The sequence below is a fragment of the Callorhinchus milii genome, unplaced genomic scaffold (assembly GCF_018977255.1).
Source record: "Callorhinchus milii isolate IMCB2004 unplaced genomic scaffold, IMCB_Cmil_1.0 Scaffold19, whole genome shotgun sequence".
NCBI lineage: Eukaryota > Metazoa > Chordata > Chondrichthyes > Chimaeriformes > Callorhinchidae > Callorhinchus > Callorhinchus milii.
In genome coordinates, this window is record NW_024704760.1 from 10,463,682 (window position 1) to 10,491,251 (window position 27,570).

At 45.7% G+C, this 27,570-nt stretch overlaps 2 protein-coding genes across 6 annotated transcripts; one reads left to right on the forward strand and one right to left on the reverse strand.

Annotated features, from left to right (window-relative positions):
- Nucleotides 1-157: 157 nt before the first annotated feature.
- Nucleotides 158-12,722, reverse strand: LOC103191140 (zinc finger protein 664-like). Of its 2 annotated transcripts, none has more exons than XM_007912102.2 (4): nucleotides 12,679-12,722; nucleotides 11,173-11,249; nucleotides 3,818-3,983; nucleotides 158-2,487 (listed from the first exon to the last, which is right to left on the reverse strand). In XM_007912102.2, the coding sequence occupies exons 2-4, from the start codon at nucleotides 11,218-11,220 to the stop codon at nucleotides 1,172-1,174; spliced, it is 1,530 nt and encodes a 509-aa protein (XP_007910293.1). In that variant the 5' UTR covers nucleotides 11,221-11,249; nucleotides 12,679-12,722; the 3' UTR covers nucleotides 158-1,171. The 2 variants fall into 2 exon arrangements, with proteins under 2 accessions (XP_007910293.1, XP_007910294.1); XM_007912103.2 differs by lacking the exon at nucleotides 12,679-12,722 and adding an exon at nucleotides 12,051-12,211.
- Nucleotides 12,723-12,879: 157 nt separating this feature from the next.
- On the forward strand, nucleotides 12,880-23,491 carry leng9 (leukocyte receptor cluster (LRC) member 9). Of its 4 annotated transcripts, none has more exons than XM_007912101.2 (3): nucleotides 12,880-12,944; nucleotides 16,507-16,593; nucleotides 20,979-22,973. In XM_007912101.2, exon 3 carries the CDS (start codon nucleotides 20,983-20,985, stop codon nucleotides 22,309-22,311), a length of 1,329 nt encoding a protein of 442 aa, XP_007910292.2. In that variant the 5' UTR covers nucleotides 12,880-12,944; nucleotides 16,507-16,593; nucleotides 20,979-20,982; the 3' UTR covers nucleotides 22,312-22,973. The 4 variants fall into 4 exon arrangements, with proteins under 4 accessions (XP_007910292.2, XP_007910289.2, XP_007910290.2 ...); XM_007912099.2 differs by lacking the exons at nucleotides 12,880-12,944; nucleotides 16,507-16,593 and adding exons at nucleotides 18,310-18,539; nucleotides 23,269-23,491 and having other exon boundaries at nucleotides 20,979-22,258; XM_007912098.2 differs by lacking the exon at nucleotides 16,507-16,593 and having other exon boundaries at nucleotides 12,885-12,999.
- Nucleotides 23,492-27,570: the final 4,079 nt, after the last annotated feature.

Consider the following 27,570-nt stretch of genomic DNA (forward strand, 5'->3'; position numbering starts at 1 on the left):
GCCCTATCCCTCTATCCTTTAGAAATCTATCAATCTCAGCTAAAAGGTCTACCAGGTCACCTCAGATTAACCTATTGGGGTTGAAGGTTATTTATTCGTACCTTGCGTGAGAAAATTCAAGAATAGGAAATGAATGAAAAAGGCAAATTATTCCATGTTGATGGCTGTAAATATTAGTTATAGTTTATTCTAACAGTACAGTGAACTTGTACACAGACAGTTCCTTACCCCAGGATAACACTGTGGTAAACACACAGATTAATATCACTCACCCACGCTCCTCACCCCCCACCCACACAGACCAACTAAGCAGCTATAGTCCTTCTGACCAGTTACACTATCCCAGCGATAGTGACACTTCCGTGAACGCAATAAAACTCTGGTTATTCCAGCAATCAATGACTCTCTGGCTGGAGCATTATTAAACTGTCTGTGTGAATACCCTCAGCCCAGTCAGTCTGAATAAGATCCTCAGCCCAACCCTCAATAACATGGTTTTAATAGCTGACTACACAGGTGAACTATATAGAATGTAAAATTCACAGACACTCTTAGACTGTTATTCTCCCCTCCTTTCCTCAGGCCTCCATCACTGCCCCTCCTGTCCCTGTAACCTTCTGTCTCCCTTCCCTTTCCTCACACTGCAGCCATTCCCAAAACAAAACTGCTGACATTTCCCACTTGGCTGACCAAAATGGACAGGCTCAGAATCAGTGACACCAACTGGTGATAAACTTCTCTTTTAAACAGACCCTATTCTGTTCGTATTAAACCACTAAACATATCTCTTTCTGCTGATAATAAAGCAGTAAACACAAACCATTCTGCTGCTAATAAACCAGCAAACATCCATATAAACCTGTAAATACACCCCAAACCGGTACGTAATAAACCATTAAACACCCCATTCTGTTGATAATGAACCAGGAAGCACACCCTATTCTGCTGGCAAGAAACTAAAAAACATACAAAAATCTGCTGGTAATAAAATAATAAACACAGAACAATCTACTGGTAAGAGACCAGGGGAGAAGTTGCCTTTTGACCAATAATCTATACTGAAATTTTGTGAGCCAGTGGAGGCCACGACTGGTATCAGCGGGGGGACACTGGCTCTCATTTCTCACAGTTCTGTTACACTCTCCAGCAGGTACACACCCTGGTGATAGCCTCACATTTGCACCACAGCCACCTGTGTGTGAGGTCCATTGTGTACTCGCTGGTGTTTTTGGAGGTGCTGTTTCCTTGTGAAACTCTTTACACATTCAGTACATTTATATGGTCTCTCTCCGGTGTGTAATCGTTGGTGTACCATGAGATTTGCTGACGTTGTGAAACTCTTTTGACATAAAATACATTTATGCGGTCTCTCTCCTGTGTGTGACAGCTGATGAATCTTGAGATCTCCTGATGTTCGGAAACTCTTTTGACATAAAATACATTTATATGGTCTCTCTCCTGTGTGTGATTGCTGGTGTCTTTGGAGCATCCCTGACTTTGTGAAACTCTTTCCACATTCGACACATTTATAAGGCCTGTCTCCTGTGTGTGATTGCTGGTGAACCTTGAAGTCTCCTGATGTTGTGAAACGCTTTCCACACTCCGCACATGTGTATGGTCTCTCTCCTGTGTGTAATCGCTGGTGTCTCTGGAGATGTCCTGACTGGGTGAAACTCTTTCCACAATCGGCACATTCATACGGTCTGTCTCCTGTATGTGATCTCTGATGAACCTTGAGCTCCCTTGAAGTTGTGAAATGTTTTCCACATTCGGTACATTTATACGGTCTCTCTCCTGTGTGTGATCGATGGTGTATCTGGAGGTGCCCTGACTTTGCGAAACTCTTTCCGCATTCGGTACATCGATATGGTCTCTCTCCTGTGTGTGATCGCTGGTGTACTTTGAGGTGCGCTGACTGAGTGAAACCCTGTCCACATTCAGCACATGTATACGGTCTCCCTTCTGCGTGTGACTGCTGATGTACTTTGAGGTACCCTGATTGAGTGAAACTCCTTCCACATACGGCACATTTATACGGCCTCTCTCCTGTGTGCGATCGCTGGTGTTCCTTGAGCTTCCATGACGTTGTGAAATTCTTCCGACATTCGGTACATTCATATGGTCTGTCTCCTGTGTGTGATCGATGATGTTTTTTGAGATTCCCTGAACACGTGAAACTCTTTCCGCATTCACCACATGTATACAGTCTCTTCACTGAGATTGATCGCTGGGAACTCTGCAGAGATCCTGTTTGCGGAAACCCCTTTTCTTCAGCGGCATATGTCATAGATCCCTGACACTCTCTCTGCTGTGAAGATACATTTATGCTGCAAGCAGATTGTGTGGCTGATGTGTTTGGACAGAGCTTGGTATGTCTTCTGCTGTGTTTCTGAAGGTACTCAGCACTAGTAAACACAATGTCACAATGTGGGCAAGGGTGTGACTCAGAACCATCCGCTTTGGGTGCTACTGGGAGAAAAGAAAGACCTGAAAAGCAACATATCAGTGTTTTAATAACAATAATCCTTGCAATTGAAACAGTGCCTTATCACGTCTTCGAGACGTCTCAAAGCACTTCACAGAGTATACTGTAAAGTGAATTGACTATATTTTTTGGGCGAACCGCAGCAGCCAATTAGACACAGCAGTGTCCCACAAATAGTCATGGATTGAGTGACCAGATTATTATTTTTATTAAGTTAATGCTCTGAGTTAATCCTCAGACCGGTCGGTATCTGACGCTCAGCAGCATAAAGCGATGCAGTGTGGGTTCTTTAGGAATTGCCATTTGACTGATTTTAAAACTTCCATTTGTACAGCACCTGTTGAAAGCAAAATCCTTAAAAGTAATTACTGACAAGTGTAATATCAACAATTTGCATTTATATAGCGCCCTACACATAGGGTAGCATTTTGTAGGGTTTAACATCGGCAGAGCTGACGTCAAGCCGGGAGGAGGTAACCGTAACACAGTCAGTTTTTGTCAGTGTCAGTATTTGTCGGTAGCCACTTCCCACAGACAGTGAGTTGGTGAGTGGTTAGTGTAGTTGACAACTGTGCAGGACACTAGGAAAAACTCATATTTTGGTGCTAGGATGTGCTGCAATGTCGGAGGCTCCGTGCTTTGGATGAGATGTTAAACAGAGATCCCTGTCCATGCCTGATCAGGTGGACGTTAAAGTTCCCATGATTCTATTCCAAAAGAGAAGGGAATTGTTCTCTCTTCCCCGGTGTTCTGGTGAGAAAGCCCCAAATAAAGTTGGTCATTTACCTCATGGCTGTTTGTGGAATGTTGGTGTTGCAAATTAGCTGCTGAGTTCACCTACAAAGTCAGTTACTACACTTCACAGTGAAATCATGTGAAGCCCTTTGAGATATCTCGATGAAGTGCTCAGGTTCTGTATCAAATGCAAGTATAAATTTTCCAAATACACTTGTAGAACTTTTAATCTCTGTCTGAATTTGTACAGCAAGCAGTGTGGCACAGCAGGGAACCTTCACTCTACCCCCAGTAACTGGACTGTGAGCTCAGTGTCGACTCACATCATGAAAGCCACATCGCTGAGCCAGACTAACGCCTGGAGCTCTGGGGAGGGGAACGAAGAAGGGCAAAAGGTCTCACGAGGGTTACCAGATGCAAGAGGTTATAAGGGATTCCTTCACTCAGAGAGCATCAGTAAGAACAACATTGCGGGATGGAATTGGAAAGTGGGATTAATGACAAAAAAGGAAACCGAGTCAACTGTGACAAAGACACAATGGGACAAACCGCCTCCTGCGCTCAATCTTTCTGTGCAGCTTTTTGCTGGAAGAATACCTTTCTTAGACATTTCAAGATCTTCATTTTCACCAGCTGAGATGCCTCCTCTTGTGACCAGACCGCTCTCTTCATTTGCTGAACCCATGGCTTCAGTCACATCTCTTGTGTGGTCACCTCCATCCTCAGCTGATCCTGACGGGATGTGTGAGCTCTCCTTTTTGCTCTGAAATGCAGAACGTAAAGGCATTATAAGCGCGTGTCAGTCTGGTCTCAATCTGTCTCATTCTCGCCTCTGTGTTAGAAGGTTGGGGATTGAAGCTCCATGTTGGGACTTAGAATCCATATAGTCTAAGCTGACACTGCGACGCAGTGTTGGGTGTCTGCTGCATTGTTGGAGGTGCCACCCTTCGGATGAGGTACCATTTAACTGTCCAGATGCAACACTCCTCCTAATGTGAAAGGCAAATCTAGTAGAATGATCCTAGATGTTCAAGAGGGGACCTAATAGAGGTGTTTAACATTAGAAAATGGTTTGATAAGGTTAGCAGATATAGGCTGTTCCTACTTGTTGGGAAATCCATAACCACGGAACACAAGTATAAGATAGTTACTATGGAATCTAAATGAGTTGTGTTTTAGAGGAAGCGAGGCAGACACATAGAATTAAAGGAGGCCATTCGGCCCATTGTGCCCATCTCGGCTCTTTGATATAGCTATTCAAATCAATCCCACTCCCACGATCTCTCCATATAACCTTGCAAATTTGTCCTCCCCAAATATCCACTTCTCTCTTGAAAGTTGTTGTTGAATCTGCTTCCACCAGCCTTTCCAAACAACCCACTGTGTGAAAAAAATTCTCCTTATCCCCCCCTCTGGTTCTTTTGACAACTATCTTAAATCTGTGTCCTCTGGTTACCGACCAATCCACCAGTGGAAACAGTTTCTCCCTGTTCACTCTGTTTATTCCCTTATAATTTTTTGAACCCCTCCCTTAATTCTCCCCTTAATCTTCTCTGCTCCAAGTACAACTATCCAAGCTTCTCTAGTCTTCCACATAACTTAAGTCCCTCATTCCTGGTACCAACCTGATAAATCTCCTTTGCACCCTCTCCAAGGGCTTAACATCCTTCCTGAAATGTAGTGCTCAGAATTGAACACAGTACTCTAGGTGAGGCCTAACTACTGTTTTAGAAAAGTTCATCATAATCTCCTCACTTTTGGATTCTATACCCCTATTTATAAAGCCAAGGATCCCATATGCTTTAACAGTGTTACCTGTCCTGCCACCTTCAAGGATCCTGTATTCTTTTTTTAACAGGACCTACCTGTCCTGTCACCTTCAAAGATTTGCTTAATTGAACCCTCAGGTCTATCTGTTCCTTCAACCCCTTTAACACTGTATCATCTCTCCTCATTCTTCCAGCCAAAATGCATTGCTTCGCATTTCTCTGCATTAAATTTTATCTGCCATATGTCTGCCCATTTCACCAGTTTGTCTAAGTCTACCTGCAGTCTGCTACTATCCTCCTCCCGTTTACTACTTTTCCTAGCTTTGTATCATCTGCAAACTTGGAGAATACAGTGGAGGGCAACCAAAATGATTGAGCAGATGGAGGGACTGGACTATGAGGAGCAATTAGATAAAACTGGGCATGTTCACACTGGAGAAGGTTGAGGGGCAATATGATTATGGTCTTTTAACATTCTGATAATGTAGACCATGACAAGCTGTGTTATCTTATACTGAGCAGTAGATCCAGAGGACAACCTTACGATTGAAGGGGGATAAAATTAGAACAAATCTGCAGAAACGCTAATTCAGTGCGAGAGTGGTAAACTTATGGAACAGGCTCCCAAGGGAAACAGTGGCAGCAGAAAATGTACTTTGTTTCAAGAACAAATTAGATAGATTTCTGCCAGAAAATAATATTTGGGATACAGTGTATAGTTTGGGACACGACATGTCAGGTGACTGCTAGGATGGTGGAAGGTGAATTAGATGGACGTCTTCTGCCCAGCAAATTCTTATGTTCGAATTGTGATCCCTATACAACAAGAACAACAAGATTACATTTGTACAGCACCTTTCACGTCGGGGGGACGTCCCAAGGCGCTGGACAGAGTACAGTATTTCAGACCTGAGCTGGGGTTGGGGGGGGTAAGGGAGGGGAGTGGACGATGGCATGGTCGAGGAGGAGGGTCTTGAGGCGGGACGTGAAGGAGGCTAAGGAGGGGGCGAGGCGGAGTGACTGGGGGATGGAATTCCAGAGGTTGGGGGCAAAGTGGCTGAAGGCTCTCCTGTCAATGGTGGGGCGGGTGGTTCGGGGGACGTGGAGCAGCCAGAGCCGGCTGAGCGGAGGGAACGGGCGGGTTGGTAGGGGTTTGGGAGGTTGCAGAGGTAGGGTGGGGCGAGGCCATGGAGGGCTTTGATTGTGAGGACCAGGATCTTGAACTGGATCCTCTGAAGGATACAACAACAACAAAATGACATTTACAGAGCGCCTTTCACGTCGGGAGGACGCCCAAAGCGCTGAACAGTCAGGTGTCGGGGCCCGAGCATGGGGGAGGGGGGGTGGTGCAGGGGTGAGAGAAGGCAGAGAGGTGGGAGGGAGACCAAAGGCATGGTCAAAGAGAAAGGTCTTGAGACCGACCTTGAAGGAGGCGAGGGAGGAAGCGATGCAAAGGGACCGTGGGATGGAGTTCCAGAGTGTGGGGGCAGAGAGGCTGAAAGCCCGGCCACCGATGGTAGGGCGGGTCGGGCAGAGCCCGATGAACGGAGGGAGCGGGCAGGCTTGTAGGAAGTCAGTAGGTCAGAGAAGTAGGAGGGGGCAAGGCCATAGCTGGCCTTAAAGGTGAGGAAGAGGATCTTGAACTCGATCCTCTGGGGGATGGGGAACCCTTGGAGTCGGGCGAGAGTGGGGGAGATGGATCACAGAGTTTGGTGCGGGAGTGGACACGGGCTGCAGAGTTCTGGATTATCTGCAGCCTGTGGAGGGAGGAGTTGGGAAGGCCGACAAGCAGGGCATTTGCATAGTCGAGCCTGGAGGTGATGAAGGCATGAACAAGAGTTTCAGTGACCTGAGGGGTGACACAGTGGCGGAGTTGGGAGATGTTACGGAGTCAGCCAGCCAGTGGCACGAAAGCGAGGGGCAGAGTCTAGACCGAGCAGTGGGGATACAGCCACAGCGAGGAGAGCAGTCAGGAGCAGCGAAGAAATAAACCAGCGAGAAAACTTAAAAAGTGACGTCAGAACGACGTCAGTATCAAGATTAAACTAACAACTATCAGCACATCACACACCACGGACTTAAGCTTATCAACTTTGGTTTAAGTTAATCAACTTAATTGGATCAACTTGATTGACTTAACACTTAATTAACTTAGTTTAATTGATTGACCTACTCAGGTTGGAGGAGGTGGCAATGGCCTGGCAGGTGCTATGTGAGGAGTGTGACATGTGGGAGCTGATGGAGGGCAGTCTGACCCCGGGCGACCACATCTGCAGAAGATGTCTGCAACTGAGGCAGCTCAGAGTGTCAGAGTGGCTCAGAGTGTCAGAGTGTCGGAGCTGGAGTCCGAGGTGCAGACACTGCGGAGTATCAGAGACAGTGAGTGCTTCCTGGATAGCGACATCCTGGAGCCAGTCACTCCCCTGAGGGAATATACACTCAACATTGATTATGGTCAGGATAGGTTGATGGACAGTCAGGAGGTCGGGGGGACAACGGAAAGAGAGGTAGTAAATCCGGCATTAACCTTGAACAACAGGTATGAGATCCTTGGAACTTGTATCGACAAGGAAGCCGGTGAGGTGGAAGGAAAAACTACCTCTAACACTGGGGCAAAAGAGCGGATGTTGTTGTCATTGGGGACGAGACTACTGGCAGACAGACACAATCATCTGCAACACCAACCAGAAGACCCGAAGGCTTTGCTGCCTCCCTGGGGCCGGGGTGAAGGATGTCTCGGCAGGGCTAGAGGGTAATTTAAAATATGAGGGCAAGGATCCGTTGGTGGTACTGCATATCGGTACCAATGACATTGGTAGAGTAGGCCAAGATGAGTTGAGAAGAGAATTTGAGGAGCTGGGATCCAAATTGAAGTCGAGATCATCGAAGGTGGTAATATCGGGACTACTGCCCGTACCATACGACAATTGGTACAGGAACAAACAAATTAAGGACTTGAACGCACGGCTAAAAGAGTGGTGCGGAAATCAGGGGCTTCTTTTTATGGGCCATTGGCACGAATATTGGGGGAAAAGAGAGCTCTTTCGGAGAAAAGGGCTGCATTTAAATCGTGCTGGGACAAATGTCCGAGCTAAATGAATTAACAGGGAAATAAATAGGAATTTAAACTAGTAAAGGGGGGAGAATATATAGGTAAGAGAAACCATAAGTTAGCACTAGAAAAAGTAAAAAATAAAAAAAATAAAAGCGGTGGAGAGGAAGGATCTGAAATCCGATGACCAGGAGGTCGACGGAAATAAAAAATAATAAAGGGCAGAAAATATTAATGGGAGTGGTTTATAGACCCCCAAACAGCGATCACAATATAGCACAGGGTATCAATCAAGAAATCAGTGGGGCACGTAATAAAGCGATAATAGTGGGTGATTTCAATCTCCACACAGATTGGGAAAACCAAATCGGCAAAAGTAGGTCAGAAGAAGAGTTCATTGAGTGTATGAGAGATAACTGTCTTGAGCAGCTGCCGAGGAACCAACTGGGGACAGGCCATCCTGGATCTTATTTTGTGTGATGAAACAGGGCGAGTTGGCAGTGTAGGTATTAAGACTCCTCTCAGGCAGAGTGATCACAATATGATTGAATTCTGCATTAAGTTAGAGAGGGATATAGTTAAATCCGAGGCAAGTATTCTGAATTTAAATAGGGCTAATTTTGTAGGTATGAGGAAAGATTTAGGTAAAATAGACCGGAGAATAAGATTAAGAGGTAAGAATGTCGACCAACAGTGGCAAATATTTAAGGATGTAGTGCAAAATTTCTCAGCGGTCACATATTCCCTTGCGGAATAAGAGTACCACAGGGAAAGCAATTCATCCGTGGCTAACTAGAGCAGTTAGGGAAAGCATCAAATTAAAATAAAAGGCTTATAATACTGCCAAGAAAAGCGGCAAATCTGAAGATTGGGAGAGTTTTAGAAACCAGCAAATAAAACTAAAAAACTCATTAAGAGCGAGAAAAAGGAGTATGAGGGTAAGCTCGCTGATTGTCTGATTGTAAAAGTTTTTACAAATATATTAAGAGGAATAGGCTGTGAGGGTAAAGGTAGGTCCACTTCAGTCAGAGACGGGAGAAGTTATAATGGGGGACAAGGACATGGCAGCAGTACACATCTTGTCCTTGAGACACTCACGTGATCTTGAGTGTCAATCATGGGTTTCAGTCTGGTTGCCCCCACACTTAACTTAAAAGTTAACCCGTTCGCAATATCTATTATGATTCAACATTATACAAAAAGTATAAATTCTAACAAGTGTAAAGGCAAGGAGGGGAAGGATTCCTGAAATGTGTGCAGGATAACTTTCTGGATCAGTATATTTCCAGCCCAATGAGGAAGGAAGCAATGCTGGATCTACTCATGGGGATTGAAGTGGGGCAATTGGAGCAGGTTTCAGGAGGAGAGCATCTGGACAACAGTGATCACAACATGATTCGGTTTAGAGTACTTATGGAAAGGGACAAGGAACAATCAAAGGTGAAGATACTCAACTAGAAGGGAGCTAATTTCAATGAGTTAAAAATGGACCTATTGGTGGACCTGAAAGAAAGATTGGCAGGTAACAGCTAACAAGCAATGGGAAGTCTTCAAGGAGGAGATATTTCAGGGACAGAACAAATACATTACCACAAAGGGGAAAGGTAGGGCATCCAAACCTCCCTAGAGGACTAAGGAAATTGGCGTCTTGTTTGACCCTCAATTATCCTTTCTACTTTGCACCCTTGCCTTACCCCACCAACATAGCCCGGCTCAACTATTGTCCCACGCCATAGGGCCCCAAAACCCTCATACACGCATCCGTAACATCCAGGCTTGACTATGCAAACTGCCTGCTTGTCGGCCTCCCCAACTCCTTCCTCCACAGGCTGCAAGTCATCCAGAACTCTGCAGCCCATGTCGTCTCGTGCACCTGGCTCCCTATCACCCCCATCTTAGCCTGACTCACTGGCTACCCATCACACGGAAGATATAGCTCAAGATCCTGGTCCTCACCTTCAAAGCCCTCCATGACCTCACTAAACCTATCTCTGTGACCTCCTAACCCCCTACCAATGAGCTCTCTCTGCTCAATGGGCTTCGGCCTACTTCACTTCCCCCGCCTCGCCGCCTTGAGCCACTCTGCCCCTAAACTCTGTAATTCCACCCCACAGTACCTCGCCTCCTCCATTGCCTATTTCAAGACCCATCTCAAGACCCTCCTCTTCGAAAGTTGTTATTGAATCTATTTCCACACCCCTTTCAGGCAGTTCATTCCAGACCGTAACAGCTCTCTGTGTAAAAAAAATCTCTCCTCATTTCCCTTTTGATTCTTTTGACACCGAGAATTATTCTCTTTGGAGCAGAGATTAAAGGGGAGATTTAGAAAAGGTTTTCAAAACTATGAGGGGATTTGATAGGGTGAACAGGAAGAAACTGTTTTGACTGGCAGATGGGTCGGTAACCAGAGGACACAGATTTAAAATAGATGCCAAAAGAACCAGAAGGGTTCAGAAGCAATTTTTTCACACAGCGAGTTATTTGGATCTGGAATGCATTGCCTGAAAGGGCAGTGGAACCCGATTCAATAACAACTTTCAAGAGAGAAATAGATAGGTATTTGGGGAGGACAAATTTGCAGGGTTATGGGGACAGAGCGGGGGAATGGGATTAATTTCGACTGCTCTTTCAAAGAGCCAGCACAGACACAATGGTTTGAATGGCCTCCTTCTGTGCTGTATAATTCTATGAACTATCTTAAATCTATGTGCCTTGGTTACTGACCCACCACCCATAGGAAAGTTTCTGCCCACCTAGTCTATCAAAACCTCTCATAATTTTGAACACTGATTAAATACAATACACAATTACATTTGTATAGCGCTTTTCACATCTGGAGACGTCCCAAGCCACTGAACAGTCGAAAGACTTTGGATTTAATTTTCTCTGCTGTAAGAAGCACAATCCCAGCTTTTCTAATCTCTCCACATAACACAAGTCCCTCAAATTGGTACCATTCTGGTAAATCTCCTCTGCAACCTCTCCAAGGCCTTGATATCCTTTCTGAAGTGTGATGCCTAGAACTGGACACAATACTCCATCTAGGGCCTTACTAATGATTCATAAAGGTTTAGCAGAACGTCCTTGTTTTTGCACTCTATGTAAAGTTCATTTAATATTTAGTTAGTTACCTCCTTGCTCTTCTTCTTCTTCACTGGCTCACTCTTCCTGGCTTCCATCCTGAATGCAGGCTTGAAGTATTTCACCTCTGAGAGGTGGACAAGAAAGAGCAGCTCATATCAAGGGCACAAAACTCTGTACTCCCATCACACCAATCCTTACCAGGCTCCACTGACTCCCAATTACCGATCGGATCAATTTCAAGATCTTCTCACCCATATTCAAATCCCTTCACCCATATTCAAATCCCTCGTAATTCCCTACCTATCCAATTTGCTTACCCCCCACTCCACTGCCCGCTGCCTCCGCTCAGATACTTCTGGCCTGCTGTTTATCCCTCATTCACTCCACTGTGCCTTCATTCACAACATTCCCAAACTCTGGAACTCTCTCCCTCCATCCACTTTGCCCCCCTCCCTCCCCACCTTCAAATCCTGCCTACAGACCTTCATTTTTGATTGTGCTTACAGTCATCTCCCCCTTCCCTCTCCCCCTGGCTCTAGGTCAGACTCTGCCACTGTCAACCGCTCTGCAACGCTACCCCGCATGAAGGGCACTATATAAAATTGCTGTTATAATAATAATAATCCTTGCATTTGATATAGCGCTTTTCACGTCAGGAGGACGTCCCAAAGCGCTTCACAGAACACACTGTAAAGTGAATTGACTGTATATTTGTGGGCGAACGCGGCAGCCAATTGCGCACAGCAATGTCCCACAAACAGTCGTAGATTGAAAATGACCAATTTAATTATTGTTTTTAGTTTTGGAGGGATTATTATCTGTTAATCCCACACCCCATAACCACATACTCAACACCCCATTATTCCCACACAGCCCCACACCTCCATAAAACCACACAACCAATTAATACCACACACACGCGTACCCCATTAACATGACAGAATTTCCATGCCCCCTTTAACCCCACAAGCCGGTTTGCCACATGAATAGGCACACGCTGTACTCCCCGTCAAGGTTGGTTTATTATCTCATTTAAATAGTATAAAGATAATTTAAAAATCTATCTTTTATTGATAGTAATCCTCGCATTTGATGAGTGTGATCACACACACTCTCGTGCACATGCTTTCACGAGCACACACTCAAACACTCTCACTCACTCACTCACTCTCACACACTCACTCTCTCACACTCTCTCTCCCTCTCACACACTCCTCTCTCTCACACTCTCTCTCTCCCTCTCACACACTCCTCTCCCTCTCACACACTCTCTCTCTCTCACACTCTCTCTCTCTCACACACTCCTCTCTCACACACTCCTCTCTCTCACTCTCACTCTCTCTCTCTCACACTCTCTCTCTCTCACACACTCTCCCTCTCACACACTCCTCTCTCACACACTCCTCTCTCACACACTCCTCTCTCACACACACTCTCTCACACACTCTCTCTCACACACTCTCTCTCTCACACTCTCTCTCTCACACTCTCTCTCTCCCTCTCACACACTCACTCCCTCTCTCACACACTCACTCCCTCTCTCACACACTCACTCTCTGACCCGCTCTTCACCAGAGGCGCCGCTACCGGAAGTTCGTGGCGCTGCGACAGAGCCCCGCCCTAAAGGTCACGGCGCGCGGCACCTGGTGATTGGCCAACAGCCAACAGCCCCGCCCCCCGACCGCAACACACCGCCCGGATTGGTCGGCGGCGCCAGCCCCAGGGAGACCCCGCCCCACCCTCCCCCCGCCCGGGACAGGGAGGGGCCGTGTGTGAGGGAGAGCAGAGCGTCGCGGTGGCCATTGTGGAGCAGCCTGAGGTGGGCCGCAGTGCGAGGTCTGTGCGGAGGGGATGGCGGTGCATTGTCATCAACGGTATCATATTGATGAGGGGGTCAGCGGGAGGGGCTCCGGGCGGACACGGCACCGGGGCGGGGCGGGGCGGCGGGGCCGGGCGGCGGGGCGGGGCCGGGTCAGGCGGGGCGGGGTCGGGCGGGGGTGACTGGGGCAGACACGGCACCCGGGCGGGGCGGGGCCGGGTCAGGCGGGGCGGGGCCGGGGTCAGGGAGTCCGGGTGGAAATGCCGCAGACTCTGGCCACGAGCTTCCAATCCTTGGACACCGGGCGGTGCTACAGGACTGGAGCGTTGCGAATGTTACTCCCCTGAGGATAAACCCGGGAACTAAGGCCCAGTGCCTGACCTCAGCAGTGGGGAAACTTCTACAGACTATAGTGTCGGACAAAATACATTTTCACTTAGAAAAATACGGGTTAATAAAGGACAGTCAACACGGATTTGTTAAAGGCAAATTGTGTCTAACAAACCTGATAGAGTTTTTTGATGAAGTAACAGAGAGTGTGGATGAAGTAGTGCAGTTGATGAGTTTATATGAATTTTCAAAAGGGCATTTGATACAGTGCCACATAAGAGATTCGTCACCAAAACAGAATCCCACAGTATTAAAGGGACAGTCTCCAATGGATACAGAACTGTCCGGGAGACAGAGAGCGGTGGGGAACGGTTGTCGTTCTGACTGGAGGGAAGTGTGCGGTGGTGTCCCCGGGGGTCAGCGTTGAGATCATTGCTGTTTTTGATCAATATAAATGATCAGGACTTGGGTATAGGGAGTACAATTTCCAAGTTTCCAGATGATCCTACGCGAGGAACAGTAGTAACCAGTGAGGAGGACAGTAACAGACTGCAAATAGATATAGACTGACTGGGAACACGGGCCGACACGTGGCAGATAAAGGTTAATGTGGAGAAACGTGAAGTAATGCATTTAGGGAGGAAGAATGCGGAGAGTCGATATACGCTGATGGGACAGTCTTAAAGGGGGTGAAGGGACAGAGAGACCTGGGGGTCATATAAGTAAATCTATGAAGATGGCAGGACAGGGAGATAAAGCTGTCAAAAAAGCATACGGGATACTGGGCTTTGTAAATAGGGGTATAGAATACACGTCAGGAAGTTATGATGAACCTTTACAAAACACTGGTTAGGCCTCAGCGAGAGACTGCGTTCAGTTCTGGACACCACACTTTAGGAAGGATGTCAAGGCATTCGAGAAGGAGATTGACCAGGATGGTACCCGGAATGAGGGACTTCAGTTATCAGGAGAGGCGAGAGAAGCGAGGATTATTCTCTTTGGAACAGAGAAGGTGATTTAATAGAAGTTTTTAAAATTATGAGGGGATTCGATAGGGTGAACAAGGCGGGTTGGTCGGTAACCCAATGACACCGATTTAAAATAATTGTTGAAAGAAATAGAGGGGAGGTGAGGAGAAATGTTTTCACTGTGAGTTGTTCGGATCTGAAATGCATTGCCTGAAAGGGTGGTGGAACGAGTTATACATTCTCACCATGAGCTACCTGAATAATGTCTTTCTAAATCATATCTTACCTTGTTTTGGAGTCACCATCAAGCGGCAACGTCCTCACAAAAACTTGTCATCTGATTGTGCTCCTGATGCCAGATTCCAAATGATTTATGAAGCAGTGGTCCTAACTGAGGACCCTGAGAGACAATATGCTTCATATCTATTTAAATCAACAACTGCTCTTTAACAAATTTTCTATGCTGACACATTTCCATGACATTCCCTCTCCGCAAACATTCTCTTTCCTCACCATACCATATTGTCTCTTTTCACAGCGTTTGATTTCCCTCTCGTCATTGTACCTCATATTCTCCCTCTCGCTGTGAATTAAATATTCCATCCTAAGAGTGTGTCAGATTCTCTCTCTCACACATTGCCTGATATATTCTGTCTCACACAGTGATTGATATATTCTCACCTCACAGTGATTAATTTTCTTGCTCTTCATTTATTTTGGTAAGCTTGACACATGCAGAAACCCATCAACATGCTATAGAATATCCAAACCAAATTATGAATTCCATGCAAGTCAGCTATACTTGGAAACTCCAAAAATGTTTGTTGGAATTGATTGTGCATCTCTGGCCTCCTGCTCTATGACCTGCCGACACCTATCAACCTGTCCGCTCCCTCCGCTCCGGGCTTTCAGCGTCTCTGCCCCCACTCTTTGGAATTCATCCCACAATCCTTTTGCCTTGCTCCCTCTCTTGCCTCCTTCAAGGCACGACTCAAGACCTTTTTGACCTCACTCGGGTCCTGATCCCTGATTATTCAACGCCTTCGGCCGTCCTCCTGAGATGAAAGGAGCTTCACAAATGTAATTTTGTTGTTTTTGTGCACTCCCTGGGAGTGTAAAAAAACATAACTTCTGGTCAATGATGAAGTAGTGTGTACACAATTTCAATGTAAAAAATTGTATCCTTTATTACAGTTCAACAGTCAATGATCGCATAAAGCGCAATAACCCATAATCATTAGACCCAGTAGTAGCAGCAACCAGGTTTCAGGGGAAAAGAAGTGATGAATTATCTTTTCTGAGAGGGCAGCAGGCACTTGGGGTCTTCATCTGCATCTCACAGATACTGACTTAAACTCCTTTTATACCTAAGCGTTTAATTTCTGGATGCAGAAATTCATGTATCGAAGAACTGATTCATGACGTCTGTTATATTCTTATCCCAAAGTATGTCAATTCCTGTTTCTTTTATGATAACTAGTTGGGTTACAAGGTAAAATAATCAACAATCTATCACTCCAATACGGCACCCTAAACATCATAAAACATTAACAGAGGCTTCGGTCCCAGTCCCACAATTGCTTCTGTGGGCAAACAATTCTCCTTCAGGAACGTCCCACTCTCTCAACACATCCCAAAACTTAAATGACCATTCAGAAATGTTATCAGTTACCTACATCTGTCCTTCCTCTGAAGGATCTCTTGCCACATACAGATTTTAACTATTTTCTTACCTAATTCCAGAAAGTAATCAATGCAGGTTGGGAAGAACCAAGGCTTGTGCCCAGAGTTAGTTGTTGGGGGTACTGCTAGAATCTTGACACGATAAAACCACATAGCTCACCCTCCAGAGCGCCACCTGACAAGCTTTCCTGCTGCTTATCCAGCTAGTACCTGTTAGGGCTTTGACTTGAGGGATTAATGGGAGCTGAGTGGGACGAGTCCCTGCCCCCAGTGACTGTTCTGCATCTCCCAAGTCTTGCAGATGAGCCACTCTGGCTATACTGTAATCGACAGTGCCCTGGAGTATTGGTGACCAGCGTGGATATTACCCATCAGGAACTCCCTGTGAGCTTCCCCTTGGACAACACAGCTCAGGATGAAATGCATGAGATCATTACCACAGTCCCGCTCACAGCTCTTCCAATTAAGCAATGGTTCCAGCAGATGGAGGTTATTTAAGCAGCAGCTAGCACATAGTCAGATAATCTTGCTTTCATTGTGATTGATATACTCTCTCTACTTGAGATTCTCTTCCCTCACAGTATCCGATAGGAACATAGGAATTGCTGGACAACAACAACTTGCATTTATGCAGAGTGTCCGGAGCGCTTCAGAAGAAAAAGACTAAGGTGCATCTACTCCGCCTTCTAACATTCCTGGTAGTCGTATGTTACAATAATGAGATGTTGACAGCAATTAATTCTGTATGGATTAGTTTACCATCACATGGAATGCTTTGAAAACGTTCGATCCCAAGTTTTTTATTTCTTCCAAGCCTGTTGAGTTTACTCATAAAATGTATTCCAATATCTAATTTGCATTTGAATGAATTGACAGAATCTGAAAACAGCCAAACAGCGCAACATTCTCTGGAATCAGCTGGAAAACTTCCAGCAGTTATTCCAGCACACATTCTGGGGCCTCAGGCCTTGGATCTTGCCAATCAGTGGATAATACTCTTAATTCATAATTCGTTAAGCAACAACAAGATTACATTTGTATTAGCGCTTTTCACGTCGGGAGGACATTCCTACAGGAAGACAGTGTAAAGTCCATTCTAGATACAGGAGAATTTCTACGCCTAGATGTGGATATGTGGAAATCTCAGTATTGTCTGGATTCTCTTAAACACAGTGATGGATTTCAGTATGTGCCAATGACCAAAAAGGGGTGCAACATTAGCCCCCAAAAGGAATTAAATGAAATAGAAGTATACAGGCAAATAAAATAGTGATACACTTATAATTATTGGGGATTACATTATCGACAAATAGTTTGGGAAAGGATGCAGAAAGTGAAAAGGGGATGCAATGTCCTTCCCATAAGATGTTTAACCCGTATCCCATCTGCCTGTTCAGGTAGACGTTAAAGATCGTATGGCACTACAGTATTTGAAAAGAGAAAGGAGTTTCTCCCTCCCGGTGTCTTGGCCACCAAGCCCCCAAATGAATATAGTTGTTCACTCCATGGTTCTTTCTGGAACATTGCTGTGCCCCAAACTGGCTGCTTCATTTTGCCCACTAAATACACAATCACTCAGCTTTAGAGTATATCCAGTGAGGTGCTTTGAGGTGTCACTCTGACATGATTAGGTGTTACAATAAATACAAGGATTATTATTAATGTTTACATCCTCCTGACGTGAAAGGCGCTATACAAATGTAATTTTATTATTGTTGCACTCACTATGTGCAGGACTCTTACTGTACCAATGTGTAGAAATTCGTAGATAACAGGGGGAAGCCCTGATTGATGCAGTTATGGGCAAGGAGCAACAGCAGGTAAGGGATTTAAAGCTGGTTTGTGATCATAAAATAATAAGGTTGAAAATGACATAGATGAGACAGACTCAAATACTTTGGAAATTGCTACCTACAATGGGATGAGGAATGAATATATTTGAATTTATTCCATTGAGGAATATTATCTAATGATGAGATTATTAGGAACGGAAAATTACTTAATAATGAGGTGTATTAGATGAATAAGTGAAGCTGAATTTAAGGAAACATATGAAAATGACATAACAGATCACAGAACATAAAACAAATGTGATCACGGCAATCCTAGGAAAGAGGTTTAAAAAATCGATTAAGACAACAAAGGAATTCCGAGAAAATATCAAGTGACATTAAATAAACAATAAGGTGTTATATCGACACGTTAGTCAGAGGAGTGGTTGGTGAAGGGGAGAAGCTTGTATAAAATAACAACGAAACGGCTGAAATACAACACCTATACTTTTCCCCAGTTATCACAAAAGAGACAAAAGGAACAGAAGGTAAACCTGAATGTCTTTCCATTAAATTAGCATTTAGCTTTTACATAAACAAAGGTCTCTGGATTTGGATTGAAGTGACTGTAGTTATTATAAATGATTACATTATTATATGGCAATGATCTCGCTCAATGCAAATGGTTGTTAATCCGCTTTGGATCAGTGGGAGGGGAGGGCAGCCCAGGTTTGTGGGCTGCAGTGAAGTGGTGACGCGCGATGTGCCCAGGAAGTAAGTGCCTGTATGGTCATTAGAGGAGCTGAGAGACAGAGGGAGGCTCAGCGGCTCACAGTGATCCAGTAAGTAACTAGGCAAGTCAGAATAATAATTCCCTGTATTAATTAGAAACATATTACATTTTCTTCGCTGTGAAAGAGCCAGTGTGAGTCTCTCTTGTTCGAGTTCAGGTGGAGCTGAATTCAGTCGGACTTCAGTCGGGCAAAGGGCATTGTAAAGTGTCAGACTGGGACATTTTAACCCCTATATTGACAAAATCCTCCCAACGTGGAGAAGGTTGAGTTTCGTCCCCCAGCCACAATTTGTAGCATGTCTCTCATCCACCTGAAAAGACTGGACTGAACTTGTCTTGAGAATGAGGTTGTACATAGTTTCCAGGAAGAATAAGGTTAAACAGAAATGTTTAAAAGGGAGTTGGTGTCAAAAGAGACCTGCGGTAAACATCCATAAACGTTTAAAGGTGAGAAAGGATGCGGACGAAGCTGCAAAGCTTTGGGACATTCTCCCGACGTGAAAGGCGCTATACAAATGTAATTTTGTTGTTGTTGTCATTAATTCAGGGATACCAACTCCGCCCAACAGCTGCCCATCATAGGGCAGAGGTGGAAGAAGGTGACCAAAGATACGGTCAAAGAGGAGGGTCTTGAGATAGGTCTTGATGGAGGGGGCGAGGTGAAGGGACTGTGAGATGGAGTTCCAGAGGGTGGGGGCAAAGTGGCAGAAGGCCCACCTGCCAGTGGTGGGGTGAGCGAGGTGGGGGACGTGAAGCAGGCCGGAGCCTACTGAGCGGCGAGAGTGGCCAGGTTCAAAGGGGGTTGGGAGGTTGCAGAGGTAGGGGGAACAAGGCCATGGAGGGCTTTGAAGGTGAGGACCAGGATCTTGAACTGTATTCTCTGTGTGATAGGAAGCCAGTAGAATCAGGCGAGGATGGAGGTGATAGGGTCATGGAGCCTGGTGTGGGAGAGGACATGAGCTGCAGAGTTCTGGATGATCTGCAACCTGTGCAGGGAGGAGTTGGGGAGGCCAACAATCAGGGAGTTTGTATAGTCAAGCCTGGATGTTATGAATGTGTGTGAGGGTTTTGGTGGCCTGCTCTTGAGACAGTGGCTGAGCATGGCTATGTTGCAGAGCTGGGAGAAGGCAGAGCGGGTCATGGCATTGATGTGGAATAGATAAGATAGTTGAGAGTCAAACAAGATGCCAAGGTTCTAGACTGGCTAGTGAGGTGGAGTGTGCATCCTTGGATGGTGATGCTGCCAGTGCCTGAGGTGAGGAGGTGCTGATGGGAGATAATCAAAAGGGCCTTGGTCTTGTTGATGTGCAACTCTAGAAAGTTAGCTCTGATCCAGGACTTGGTCTGTCAGGACAGCAATGATCCTGGAGTCAAGGGTGGGGCAGAGAGGTAGAGTTGGGTGTCGTCCACATAGATGTGGAACTTGACCCCATGTCTGAGGATGATGTCACCAAGAGGGAGCATATAGATATTTAAGAGGAGGGGACCAAGGACAGAGCCCTGAGGAACGCCACACAAGATGGTGCGAGGGCTTGAGGAGAAGCCATTTGTGGAGGTGAAGTGGAGCCGGTGTGAGAGATAGGATCTGAACCATTCAAGGATAGAACCATGAAGGTTGAGGTGTGAAGAAAGGCAATGTGTAGACAGACAAATCAGCTGCACTGTGTCCCTTATAAAGATATACTAGATAACACACAGAATCAAAATCATATTGCCCAATTCGACTCTGGGCAGCGGCAACAGCTCCTGGAACTCCCACAATCCACCACCACTCTCACTGGAGAAAGCCCTCCTTCCTTACAGACCTCACTACAACAACAACAACTTGGATTTATATAGCGCCCTCCACGCCGGACGGCGTCTCAGAGCGCTTCACAGTAATGGATCCCGGGGCCGAGCCACGGGGAAAAGGTGACCAAAGGTGCGGTCGAAAAGAATGGTCTTCAGCAGAGACCTGAAAATAGGAAGAGAGGGATGGAGGCGAAGGGAGTGAGGAAGGGAGTTCCAGAGCCTCGGGGCATAGTGGCTGAAGGCCACTACTCTTTCACTTTTACTGGTCATTTTCTTACTGGAGGTAAATTCCCACACCCCTGTACATGTCCATAGATACAGTAGAATCAATATCAATTCCACTGGGAAGTGCTGACCCTCTACACAACTCCCAAATATTTCAAAGTGACATCTTCTGTGTGTTTCTAACTCCACCTCCCCTCGTCACAGAGATGGCCCCCACCCTTCACAGGCTGCTTTGCAGAGAGAGATACGGATAACTTCTGGGCAGCCTTCCACAGCCGGCTTGTTTCTCAGCCTTGAGATAGGCAGGTATCTGAGGCTGCAGCCCTTGGCCCCTGTCAAGTGTTCCGGGACGCTACCCCTCGTGAAGGGCACTATATAAATGCAAGTTGTTATTGACCTGTTTGGACTCCTGAAGTTTTTCCGACCTCCCATTGTTAAGCTGTGCTTCAATCTCTTCTGTTTATGGCCCCAGGAGTATGGCAGAATTGTCACCATCTGGAATTCAGAGCCACCTTGGAGAACACTGCCATGTGGAGCCCGCTCAAAGTCAGATTCCACCTGGAGGAGAAACTCCCTCTAGTGAGGAGACCCTCACCGATGAGAAGCCCCCCAGCAATGAGGAGACACCAGCATCAGTTGTGTGCCCATTCTACCTACAAGGGCGTTGCAGGTTTGGAGAGCGATGCCGAAACCTACACCCCCCGGGGGACAGGACAGCCCCCAGGAAGGCGATGAAAGTTTCAGGTGGTGAAGAGGGAAGGAAGAAGCCACCCATGAAAACTGCAGCAGACGTGATCTCGCGGGTTCAGTGGGATGACACACTGCAGCGCGAGCACTTCCGAATCGGGTACCTGGACCGCTTTCTGGGCATTCTTGAGCAGCCGTTCGAGGCTTTCTGTTGGGAAGACTTGGCTGGGGTCGCGCCTGGGGTCTTGGCTGTGCCTGAGCACCGCATCCAGTATTTTACCTACCGGGGCGTTGTGGTTTGGGATAAAACGCGCCGCATCGACCAGGTATTTGGCTCCACTGGTGGAGGGAAGACAATGTCCGACGTGATCAACGCATGTGAGGTGTTAACATTGGCCGATCAGGAGGTATCGAGCGCCGGGGCAGAGGACTCTGGGGTTGAAGCTGTGGGGGGAGTAAGCACCAGTGCTGAGCAGGAGGAAAGTAGCAATGGTGAGGAGCACTGCACTGCTGATTGCGGACGCCCCAATTACTTTGTTGCCGTGCAGGTTAACAGCGAGAGTTTCACCAGGTCAGCCCGGACTGTGCAGGAAGAGCTGACTCGGCGTATCCCAGGTTTTGGCCCCTACTGCCTCCCAGTCTCCAGTCTACATTTGACGTTGGTGCTCCTGAGGCTGGACTCCCCCTCTGACCTGGATTGCGCCTGCCGGGTGCTGCGTGAGTTTCCCCAGGAAGGTCAGCGACTGCTTCCACCCACTCTCATCCTTCATTTCCAGGGGCTGAACACTTGCGCTGAGGGTCGGGTCCTGTATGTGGCCACAACACCAGCGCCTGAGATAGACCGCTTGGTGAAGACCTTGGGCCGACGTCTGACTGAGCATGGCTTGAACGTGATCTTCCCAAAGCCACCAATTCCTTTACATGTGACTCTGGCCAAGGCCCCCAGAGGCCACTCACTGGAGCTGCCCAGGCTAGGGCTCTTCCCAGAGGTCTACCCGGACCTTGGGAACGTGGATTTTGAGGCCATGCCCATTGATGAGCTCTGCTTGTGTTTTGCAAAAACAGGTAGGAGATACGATGGGTTCTTCAGCACCCCACTAGTTGTCCAGCTTCATTGAATTTGCTTCTGTTTTCACAGTAGAGGAAGATGACCCGTATTACCAGGGAACCTAAAAATAAGCCAATGAGAAACACTAAATGGTTTTATTATAAATAAAAAATGATAATGGAGAAAATAATGAGACTAAATGTAGACAAATCTGCAGGACCTGATGGATTCTGCTCCAGTGTATTAAAAGTAAGGGAGGAAATTGCAGATGCATTCGTCAAAATTCTCCAAAGCTTCAGATATTGGAAATTGTGCCCTTGGATTGGAAAAATGCCAATGTCACCCCATTCTTTAGGAAGGAAGGGAGAGAGAAACCAGGTAACTACACACCAGTCAGCTTCACTTCAGTTGTTGGGAAGTTCCTGGAATCAAGATGAAGTGTATACTTTATGGAAATTACAACTGTCCTTACTCTGCTGTTTCCCTTAAAGATAAAGAGCAACTACCTGATTCTGTTATCTTCCTCCCCATCCCCCAGAACTCCTCCCATGTCATCCATCTACAGTACTTCCAAATTGTATCACAGTAATATCCTTTTTTTAAAAAAAGCAAAAACAGTGTGTACAAATATTTTGTTAATTTTCTCTTCACTGACATATATTGCAGGAGGAACAAAATTCACCGAACAGAAAGAGTTTTTTTTATTGCAAAATGAAATTTTGCAAAATTGCAAAATAAAATAATTTAATGACTTGATCCACGACTGTTTGTGGGACACTGATGTGCACAATTGGCGGCTGTGTTTCTCCCACAAAATGCACAGTATGTTCTGTGAAGCCCTTTGAGACGCCTCCACGATGTGATAAGACGCTGCATCAAATGCAAGGATTATTATTGTTTTATTAATACTCCCTCAGCACTGCACTCAATGCGAACCTAGAGAGTGAGTTCCAAGCCTGACTAGGGTTTTAACTGAAGTTCAATACAAATATAAGCCATTTTTTACCATATAATATTTGTTCCGTAGGAATAGCAACAGGTGCTTGAAAGAACCGGCACTTCCTGCTTCCACACATTTACTGCTCGCTCCCTGAAGTTGTATTTCCGCAGGTGTGCTGCGAATTTACCCCCATTCAATCGTAGGCCGTGTCAAAACTGTGCAGGAGCACATCTGGATAGTGTCTCTTCCTACCGACAGCACCGCAGGATCTTTAAACTCCGCCCCAGGGACAACAACAACAACAACTTGGATTTATATAGTGCCCTCCAGAGTGCTTCACAGTAACGGATCCCGGGGCTGAGCCGTGTGGGAGGGGGAAGAAGGTGACCAATTTTCTCAATTGGAAGTTGCTTCCGGAAGAGAATTATTAAAGGGTGCGGGTGGTTATTACAATAATAATAATCCTTGCGTTTGATATTGCGCTTTTCACGTCTTCTCGACGTCCCAAAGCGCTTCACAGAATAGACTGTAAAGTGAATTGCCTGTATTTGTGGGCGAAATGTGGCACCAATGGCGCACAGCAGCGTCCCATAAGCTGTCATGGATTGAAATGACCCAATTTATTATTGTTTTTTATAGGGATTATTAACAGTCTTTTTACTAATTTTTAATAAGAATAGTAATAAATAATACATAATGGTAAATAAAAATAATCAAATCTGGGTGTTTGAAAAGCTTTCATTACTTTGAAAAATGTTGGGTGGGGGGGATCCACATGTTGCAATTGTTGAAATAAAATCCATTCATTACAATAACTGACTCACTGTATCTGACAGACTCACTCACTGACTCACACTATCTGACAGGCTCACTCACTGACTCACACTATCTGACAGGCTCACTCACTGACTCACACTATCTGACAGGCTCTCTCACTGACTCACACTGTAGCTGACAGGCTCACTCACTGACTCACACTGTATCTGACAGGCTCTCTCACTGACTCACACTGTAGCTGACAGGCTCACTCACTGACTCACACTCTATCTGACAGGCTCTCTCACTGACTCACACTATCTGACAGGCTCACTCACTGACTCACGCTGTATCTGACAGGCTCACTCACTGACTCACGCTGTATCTGACAGGCTCACTCACTGACTCACACTGTATCTGACAGGCTCACTCACTGACTCACACTGTAGCTGACAGGCTCATTCACTGACTCATACTGTAGCTGACAGGCTCACTCACTGACTCACACTATCTGACAGGCTCACTCACTGACTCACACTAGCTGACAGGATCTCTGACTGACTCAAACTGTAGCTGACAGGCTCACTCACTGACTCAAACCACAGACTGCGTGCAAGAAGCTCAGGAGATAGGAAGGAGAGTTACTCCATCCACGTGTTCAAGGTGATGAAGCAGTTCATCCGGACCCCGGCATCTCCTCGAAGGACATGAACTCCTTTGTGAATGACATCTTTGAGCGTAACGCGCCTATGGCTTGCCCTCTGGCTCAGTACAACAAACGCTCAACCATCAAATATATATTTAGTACAACAAACACAAAACACTTTATTTGTTACCAGCTACAAAACATTACAGTCCTTGTTGGGATAATCGTCTACGCGGCGAGCGAATCCTGATGTCCCTATTATATATTATATATATATATAATGTTGGCCTCAGAGGGGTTGGGTTTAGCGCTGCTAAAAAAACGCTGTCCTCCCTCAATGCCATCCAATACGTGGTTGATTAACACATCGATAGGTGACAATGGGTGATAATGAGCAGCCTTGCCTTATCCCCCTTTCTAGAGAGATGAGCTCAGTAAGTCCTCTATCGACCCTTACACGAATCTTGGAGATGGATTCACATTTTGGATAAAACCCAAGATTTGGCCATATATTCCCATTTCCAGTTTTATCATGAGGGCCTCATGAGACAAGGGCAAAAATCTTGCAAAAATCGATAAACACAACTTAAATGGGTTTCCCCTCAGCCTTACGATGTTCTGTGATCTCATGCAGAGCCACAACCGGTCCCAACGTTCCTCACGAGGACAAGGCAGCCTGGTCCTTCCTCAAACAATGAGTCTCGAATGTGTGCGAGAGATGTGCAGTGACTACCTCTTCAAGGGTCATTGAAATCAGTGAGATCCCTCTGCAGTTATCAGTTTCACTTGGGTCACCCTTCTTGTGGATAGACACAACAATTGCTCTCTGGACACTGATGGGGTGTGGCCTCACAGAGATTCCTGGTGACCAGCGCTGTTGGCACCAGCTGCAGTTTCCTTACAACCTCACTTGCTGAAACAAGAAAGTCCTTGGTTACATCTTCTGTGGTCGAGTCCGCATTGTCAGGCTTCACGTAAAGTCAGTCCTAGACTTCATAGTCAGCCGCACACCTCACGTGGATGATTTTTTTTGGCCTGGTCACTCATAGCGCAAGGCACACTGAGAGCTCCAATACTTCAGTTGGTCACCACATGACCAGCAACCCACCTTCAAAGTTCATAGGTTGCTCTCTTCACAGTAATGTGACAGCTTAATAGTCAGACGTTTCCCAAAGTACACCACAATTGATGAGCAGGGGATGTGCCAAGCCATTTAGCACCTTGTGATTGATTGCCGTTCACTATGCCCTCCACCCTATTTTCTTACCCCTCCTCTTGAAATTATCTCCACCATCTACCTAAGTCTCCTTAACTTGGCGATTACTCGGATTCCCACCATCTCGGACAATGCCGTCACAGATAAATCCATCTCTGACAATTATGCTATCTACCTAAAGTCCTTGTTCCCTCTCTCTGTCTCCGTCCAGATGTCAATCCATCCAGAGAAACACAAGAATTGTGAGGTTAAAGTGCTAAACATAAGCTTTTGGATTACCAAATAAAACAGGTAGAGAATGGAATTTGAGGCGGGGAACAGTACCGTTCCTGGAAACATTTTGGGATTTTTCATCAATTGACTAATTTTACAAATAAATTTCGTGGAAATGTCACCACGTTTTAATTCTGTTCTGAATTTATTCTGAGCTATAACATATGTACAATTGTTTGTGCAGCAACTCAGGCCCTGAAGCATTGATCCGACTTTCATTGCCACAAAGGATAAGTAATATATGTAACACTGCGAATAATTTGTGTGAATATGAAGCAAATTAAAAATGTCAACTACAGTGATATGAAACTGACAGTTATCGTCAAAAGTAGCACAATTGATTTTCTTCGGTTCTGTAGCTCTGCGTCACTCTTATTCTCACCTTTGCTGTTTCCTCAAAGACTATTGAGGACCTACTGGCCATCACTTGACTGAGAATATTGAGCCCCAAAATCCAAACAAATGGGGAAAGGGTGTTGTAATATTTTGAAGAATTGCATCCCTTTGGGTGAAGTGTAAAAGATTGGTTTTGGATTGTACCACCAAGAAATATTATTAATGATATAAATCGGCTGAAAAAGGAAATACCAAGGAATACTTTTCAAACAGTTCAACTCACTGATTGTTGCTGTAATCAATGCTGCAATTTTTGGGGTCCAATACGTAGGCATTTTGTCTGAACTGTTTGATGTTGCTGTTTACTTTTAAGGATCTTAATGGTATCTCATCGTACCTCTTTCACTGCGCCAAAGGTCATGTTTTCTTTCCCCGTATCCTCAGCTCATAAGCCCAACTGTGTTGCCCAGCTAGCAAGATGACGTGCTTTGAGACAACCATACAACATTTAAAGGCGTGATATAAATGAAAATTGCATGGCATAAAATTAACAATCTTCACATTTGATATTCTATCACCCCCCGCCACTACCCTACAGGAACGGCGCGAAAAAATGGTAGATGTTAAACAAGAATACACTGGCAATGCGTATATTGTTATATTTAACATAAGCAAATGCGGTCCCACTGAGGTGGATGATGGAGGAGAGGGTTATATTGTTATAATATTAGTAATATTAGGGTGGAGTCCTGTAGCTCAGTGGTTAGAGCACTCGCTTTGCAAGTGAGAGACCTGAGTTCAATTCCAGGCAGAGGGTGAAACCTTGGGCAAGTTTCCTTACTCCACACTCCTAATAATAATCCCTCAACAAAAAAAATAATAAAAATTGGTCATTTTCAATCTACGACTGTTTGTGGGACATTGCTGTGCGCAATTGGCTGCTGCGTTCGCCCACAAATATACTATCAAATGCAAGGATTATTATTATTATTATTATTAACATTATACTCCTTGAAAAACCTACTGTCAACCTTTCTAATCTCGGGCACTACTGCCTTGTTTCAAACCTGCCCTTCCTTGCCAAAGCTTTGGAACATGTTGTTGCTGACCAACTTAGCGCATAGCTCTCGCTGCACTACCTACTCGAAGCCCTCCAGTCTGC

Coding starts and splice junctions, on each gene's coding strand:
- LOC103191140 (XM_007912102.2), bottom strand. CDS start 11,220: ATGGAAGCCAGGAAGAGTGAGCCAGTGAAGAAGAAGAAGAGCAAGGAG. Junction 3,984..11,172: donor AGAAGAAGAAGAGCAAGGAG/GTAACTAACTAA, acceptor TCTGCATTTCAG/AGCAAAAAGGAGAGCTCACA. Junction 2,488..3,817: donor TCTTGAAATGTCTAAGAAAG/GTATTCTTCCAG, acceptor GTTGCTTTTCAG/GTCTTTCTTTTCTCCCAGTA.
- leng9 (XM_007912096.2), top strand. CDS start 18,484: ATGGTCATTAGAGGAGCTGAGAGACAGAGGGAGGCTCAGCGGCTCACA. Junction 18,540..20,978: donor CAGCGGCTCACAGTGATCCA/GTAAGTAACTAG, acceptor TTATGGCCCCAG/GAGTATGGCAGAATTGTCAC.